Below are 6,706 nucleotides of genomic sequence, written 5' to 3'. Positions count from 1 at the left end.
GCTCATTGCGAGCCTTCGTTCTAAAAAAATGCATGGGAAAAAATCAGAGATGTGAGAAAAAAATCAAAGAGGAGAAAGAAAGAATGGAACGTATATAAGGAAGGTTGGACGAAAGAGAGGTGAAATAGGAACTTTACGTTCTTTTTAAGTAGTAGAGATTTCTAGCTTTGTCGACCATTCACACAGGGAGCTACTTTTTTTGTTTCTTCTTTTCTTTTTTTTTTCTCTGAAAATTTTCTTGAAAAATAAAAATATTTAATTTTCTAGAAAAATGTTTTAGAAAAAAAGAGTTTTTAAAAAGTGTCACATAGTTCCAGAAAAATAAAATATGTTCATGTTCAGATTAAAAAATCCATAATCATTTCAAAAGTCGTGTTCTTTAAAAATGTTTTTAATTAGCTTTTAAAAATAAAAAATAGAAAACCAAACAAAAGCGCAACTAAAAAACCGGCTATAAACAGTAATAAGGAATATATCGTTCCCTTTCGTCTGAGTCGCTGCAGTCCCAACGTGAAAGGGAAAATCTTGTTCTTGGCACTCTAGATTTTACCAATTTTTGTTATGTTACTCTAGATTTTGACATTTCACTGGTGCCACTCTTAGCTTTTGACAATGATCACAATTGCTATTCCGTGGCAAAAGTAAAATAATTTTATTTCATTGATCGGGAAGCAACAGCAAGCCACTAGGACATGCGGCTGTCATGAGAATCACAGATGCGGTAGCCAATATGATCTGTGAAAGCATCATGGCATGCTTCACTGTCTTCTCCGTTGCTTTTGTTCACTCTGCGCCTCGGATGCCATACATTCATCTGTTCAAGTGGCAAACTCACGAGCTAGTTACAATTATCCCCAAGAAGGCTTAGTTCTACCCCCTCTGTCCTATAATATAAGAACGTTTTTTACACTAGTGTAGTGTCAAAAACGTTCTTATATTATAGGACGGAGGGAGTAGTTAGCATCGGTCCTGAATCAAAAGTCAGAACCGATTAGATCAGTCATAAGACTTCTCGAATCAAGGAGCATCGCACCCAGTTTTCATCTCTGAAAACTGATAAAACAACAGACAAGCCGGCCTCACGTTCAGTTCCTGTCACGAACCCACAAGAAAACCAGTCTCGACGACAGCCACTCGGGGGGTAATCGTAATCGGAACTAACGCAGCAGCAAACTCCAGCTACCAAAGCCAGCAAAAAACAGCAGAGCTTATCACTACCAGACAGTAGCAGTAACTCAGAAACATCAAAACAAGACTAATCGGGAACTTTCATCTCGGCGTAGCTCCTCCTTGTTCTTTTTCCCATCCTTTTTGCTGGTGTCTTGTCGATCCTTCTACATCCGCGCCCAACCTCGACGTCTGCTAAAAAAAAACCAGCTGCCACTTTCAACCAAGCAAACACATTTATCCTCCTCTTCCCCCAGCTCAAAATCTACAAAGAAATTATGTAATTCCTGCCAGATGATAACAGTTAGCTCCCCCACCAAGTCGCGATCTGAAATTTAAACATTCCCAACCCACCTCAAATACAGTTGAAACTGACATTCTTCCTGAAGGTTAGATTATAGAGGCGATTGAATTTTTACAAAGCACAATACCTCCAAACCATCCTCCCAGAAATGTGTTCTTTGACCATTACCAACTTTGATTTCTATCATTACATAGGTTCACTCTCCTTGGAAAACAAATTACAATAGTTAGAAACTCCAAGAACTAGATGGTGCTGGTCAACAGTCATTTTATTTCAAGAAGGTTCAAAAACGGAATCAAGAGTTCATTTCCCCCTATAGTATGCAAAACTGAAACTATACATTCACTTATGTTATACACACAAGCTTTACAATTCAGGAGGAAAAAAGACTGTCTATAAATCATGGTTGCGAAGAGTATGGAATTAGAAGTACAGGGAAACACACACGAGGTACTTTCATCCGGTACTGCTATCATGTCAATCTTGGTGTTTGAAGCCATTCTGTGGTGGCAATGGTGGTTGTTCCTGCAAGTCCTGCTGCTCCTGTGGTTGTAAAGGTGGGTGCAACTGATCCTGTCCCTCTTGCTGTTGCAATGGTGGTTGCAACTCATCATGTGGCTGCTGTGTTGGCGACGGTGACTGATGTTGCTCCCCTTGCAGAATCGGCTCTGACCGATGGTGCTGATCACCTTGCCATACCCATACAATATCCTTGAGTGCTGGCCTTACTTCCTCTTTCACCAGCTTTTGATACTCCATAGTGTCTCCATTAGTCTTTTTCAACTCAACTAGGAGAAAAGAAGGGGCTACCTCGAAAATCTTGGCATCAAGCTCGAGAAACCCCTTCTTTCCTTCCTTTGGAGCAGCCAACTTCAGGACTCCATTTTCTTTCTTCTTAATTTTTAGCTTCAAGCGTTTGGCCAGTTCCTTCAACTTTGTAAGTACTATTGTTACAGGCTGCCTAGTTGTAAACCGTTCTTCCCTGCGACCATACTCATCCTCAAAAAACCCAGATAGATTGAACCCTGTTGACAGAGATATGATGTCAAATGCATTCAGGTTTGGGAGGCTTAATGACCCTTGATTTCCCTCAGAAGTGCTGCATCCTGTCGAGCCTGGCGACGCAGCTTCAGCTGAAAAGGTGTTGTGCTTTGCTTCAGGCTCGGTTTTCTTTGCATTTACCTCAACTGGTCTTCTGTACCAAGCACTTCTCTTTATCCTAGAGATTGTAATCCTAGTACTGGGATCTGGATCAAGGATTTTATGTAATAGCTCCTTCAGCTCAGCGGAAAAATACCGAGGGCATTTGAAGTCCGCTTTGGAAATCCTTCTGTACATCTCTATCAGATTTGCCTCATGAAAAGGAAGGTAACCAGCCACAAGCACAAACAGAATTACTCCACTGGACCATACATCTGCTTTTGCACCATCATAGCCTTTCCTGCTAAGCACTTCAGGGGCAACATAAGCTGGAGTTCCACATGTGGTGTGCAGGAGACCATCCTGCCTCGCGCAATCAGCCAGGGCACTCAAACCAAAATCTGAGACTTTTAGGTTTTCATTCTCATCCAGGAGTAGATTTTCAGGCTTCAGATCACGGTGATAAACACCCCTGCTGTGGCAATAGTCAATAGCACTGATCAATTGGTGGAAATACCTCCTAGCAGCATCCTCATTAAGCTTCCCCTCCTTTACTATTTTGTTGAAAAGCTCACCACCTTTAGCATACTCCAATACAAAATAAATCTTGCTCTTGGTAGCCATTACCTCAAAAAGCTGCAGGACATTTGGGTGCTTCACCAATCTCATTACTGAAATCTCCCTCTTTATCTGCTCGATAAGTCCAACCTTGGTAACCTTATCTTTATTGATCATCTTTATAGCAACAGCTTGGCCAGTTGCAAGATTTCGGGCATAATACACCTTCGCAAAAGTTCCTTGTCCCAATTGCTTCCCGATTTCATAACGGCCCATCAAGATAGTCCTCCTCTCATCCATCATATCAAGCTATCTGAACGGAGTAAAACAAACGAACACCACACACACCGCTTATATAGCAGTATCTAGACTGTATACCTCATGAATGGAGCAGATGTCAACTGTCTTCACAAATGTGATTATCAACAAATACTGACCCCTTCGGTATACTGTGCTTCACACCACAGAGAGGAGGAACAGTACCAGTATGCAGCACATTATCATGAGAGCCCCACAGCATGAGCTTGAACGAAGCTCTGATCTTGTTTGCACAAAGTAAGTGTTTGCTGTTACGCCAGCACATCTTTCTGCATTCCCAAGTCTTCTTCCGGTGAACAACTGCCAGCCAGAAGATCAGATTAAATCATAACGGATACATGTAATGCAGGGTGGGATTACGAGCTCTAATGAAAAAACACAAATTCTGTGGCCTTTGTGGACATTAAGGCAAAATCTTGGGTGACACCCCAATGTTGTCTATCAAACTGAGATGGTACAGAACAAACAAGAGCATCTACAGCAATCAGAGCCGCCAAAGCTGGATAACTGGGTGAAGCAAAGATGCCATCTCTTGAACTCTAGAAACGATTATTTCGACAATTCTAACTCAAAAACCGACCATTCCTGCAACAGGCATCCAAAATCGGCAAAATTCACGCCCAGGACGGGGCTAAACAGAGCGCTGCCAGCAAGTAGATCTCTTCCTGTCGGAAGAACAGTACCTGATCAAGAACGGGAGAAGGAAGCGCCGCGAATCCCACGGGACGCCATAGAAATCGACCGGGATCGATCCCGTGAAGCAGGCGGGCGCCGATTTGGTGCGCGTTTGGCCGCCTTGCAAGCTTGCTGTTGGTGGATTCTGGGATTTCCTGGCTGTAGGTGCCGCGCTCTCATACTCTTCCTCCTCTGGGATGGCGCTTAGCCTTTTGTGGCTAGATCCCTCGGAATCTTCTAATTTCGGTCTTAGCGATGATTGTAGCCCGGCGGCGGCGCGCTTCTCCAGAATGGAGGGAGTGCAGCAGGTTTGGCAGCCGTTTACGCTGCCGTGTTGACGATGCGGGCCTTTTTCTCATTTTGCACCTAACCTTTTGGGATTTCACTGCATTGGACGTTTGGTGAGGATCTACTAGGGGACGAACGAATCATACTCTGGGCTGCCCAGGTTTTGGGCTAGGCTTTGGAAAGCCCAGTATGAAAACACCAAGCCCGAACCTGGCCCGAAGTACTTGAACAATGCTTTATTTATTTAATTTGATTCACCACAAAAAATTATTTAATTTGATCTCTTGGCTATTATTAAAAATACCTATATATTTTTAAAAAATTAGTCAGGAGTGTCGTCCCCTATGAGGGCATTTTCCCTGGGTGTGGAAGCGCTTCAAGTGTTGCGTCCCAATTTCGTCATATGTCGCATGTGGACGCACCTCCACACACGAGCCTGTTTTTTTAGGTTTTGTTTGATTTTTTCTATAAAATAAATAGATTTTTGGGATTTGCTCATTTTTCCGAGCTGTCTCAATTTTTTTAGGGTTTTTTGGGATTTCTCTTACCTTTTATTTTCTCGGGTTTTCCTGTTTTTAGAGCACATGTAGGTTGCAGTGGAGGAGTGTATATTAATTCGCGTTTGTTCATGTAGGAAGCACAATAGTGTGCTAGTTTGGAGCACATACACATAGGAAGCACGTGTTGGTGCAAGTTTGGAGCAAAGTTTAATTCACATAGGGAGCCCGGGTTAGTGTCATTTGGAAGCATAGATTAGTTCACGTAAGAAGCACAGGTCAATGCTAGTTGAGACTTGAGAGCACATGCACGTGAGAAGTACATGTTGCTCCTACTTATAGGTTAGTTCACTTAGAGAGCACATATTAGTGTTGGTTTGGAGCATATATTGGAGGCATGCAGATTAGTGCTAGTTGGAAGGACGCGGCATTTCGGCTCTCGGGTGCATCTGCACCCAAGGGTAAACAGTAACATAAGAAACTACTAGAAAAAAAATAATGAAAGATATTCGAGTGCGTGATGTCCGTGTCAAATTTCATCATGTTTGGATATATACTCAAGTTTTTTTTTACTAAGAGCTGCTCAGATGTCCAAACATGACGAAATTTGACATGGACATTACGCACTCAAACATCTTTCATGAAAAAAAACAATTTTTCTGGACTTTTCTAGTGTTTTTAACTTTACAGTTCACCAGGAGCATATGAGCCTGAGCTCAGAAATGAATATTCATAGTTGGAACTACAGCTTGGGGGTACATATTAGTAATAGTAGGGAGTACTGTTATTTCAGTTAGGAGCACATGCTAGTGTAGTTGGGAGCACAAATTTTGCCTGAAAAAGTTTGATGAAAGCTATCAATATGGTATCTAGTTTCGAAGATGTCAACGTAAAAAACACAATAGTGAAAACGGTTCATAATTTAGACGTGTGGTTTGAGAAAAAGATGTTTAAAAAAGTGGATCTACAAAAACACACGAACAAACCCACTCATCCGTCTCCTCCTGTAGGGGGTATCCCACCAAAATTTCTGGATGTCGACAAGTGGCGCACTTGCGGTGTACAACTTGTCGCCACCAGCAGAGATGAGAAGTGACCTTTGTAAAGTGTACCTCTTAACTAGTGATTTCGTAAATAAAACATAATTTTAGAACATTTTGGGTTGGGCTTCGGATGGAAAAGTGGATCCCAAGAACTAGCTCAGATGACGTGCTTTTGGACCCCATATTACCCGTGCTCAAGTTTACATCCAATGGCTAGCTATTGAGGTTGTGTCTAAACTTGTGTTTCATGAAAGAATATGATATCTGTTGTACACTTCAGTGTGTCTTTGAATCACCATAACTGACATCGCATGTACTCTCCACGACATAGTACACATAAAAACGTGTCAACATCTTCCATCCATGCCTCTCCAACATGGGAAACTAAGGGTCTTCAGAACCAAAAGCCTAAATGCCCATCAATGACCCTACTTGTCGACGATGTAGTGGGCCTATTGTCAAAGCAAGAACATGGCATAGGGTGAAGCGATCAAGTGAATGTGGTCAGTGATGCACTTATTAATGACCCGATTGTTCTCCTTCTCTATGGCTCGAAGGTGCCATTCTTGCAACTTGGTGGCGCCTCCTCTATCGACTGATCTGCCATCGTTGGTGTTTTGGCATAACACGATATCCCAGAGATTTCACAGGTGGCTTTGTCCCCATCAACATGACACACACACACACGTGTTAGGCCCTATGACATATTCATTGGC

The 6,706-nt window shown here is 42.4% G+C and overlaps 1 protein-coding gene across 1 annotated transcript; it reads right to left on the bottom strand.

The window, feature by feature from the left end:
* Nucleotides 1-1,721: 1,721 nt before the first annotated feature.
* Nucleotides 1,722-4,513, bottom strand: LOC125528245 (CBL-interacting protein kinase 11-like). The gene is made up of 2 exons (XM_048692741.1): nucleotides 4,171-4,513; nucleotides 1,722-3,787 (listed from the first exon to the last, which is right to left on the bottom strand). Exon 2 carries the CDS (start codon nucleotides 3,470-3,472, stop codon nucleotides 1,949-1,951), a length of 1,524 nt encoding a protein of 507 aa, XP_048548698.1. The 5' UTR covers nucleotides 3,473-3,787; nucleotides 4,171-4,513; the 3' UTR covers nucleotides 1,722-1,948.
* Between the last annotated feature and the right edge of the window lie 2,193 nt (nucleotides 4,514-6,706).

This window comes from Triticum urartu, unplaced genomic scaffold (genome assembly GCF_003073215.2).
Source record: "Triticum urartu cultivar G1812 unplaced genomic scaffold, Tu2.1 TuUngrouped_contig_4739, whole genome shotgun sequence".
Lineage (NCBI taxonomy): Eukaryota > Viridiplantae > Streptophyta > Magnoliopsida > Poales > Poaceae > Triticum > Triticum urartu.
The sequence above is the reverse complement of the archived record's forward strand: the minus strand, read 5'-3'. Positions and strand labels throughout refer to the sequence as shown.

Excerpts from the sequence above, each read along its gene's own strand:
- LOC125528245 (XM_048692741.1), bottom strand. The coding sequence starts at position 3,472 with ATGATGGATGAGAGGAGGACTATCTTGATGGGCCGTTATGAAATCGGG.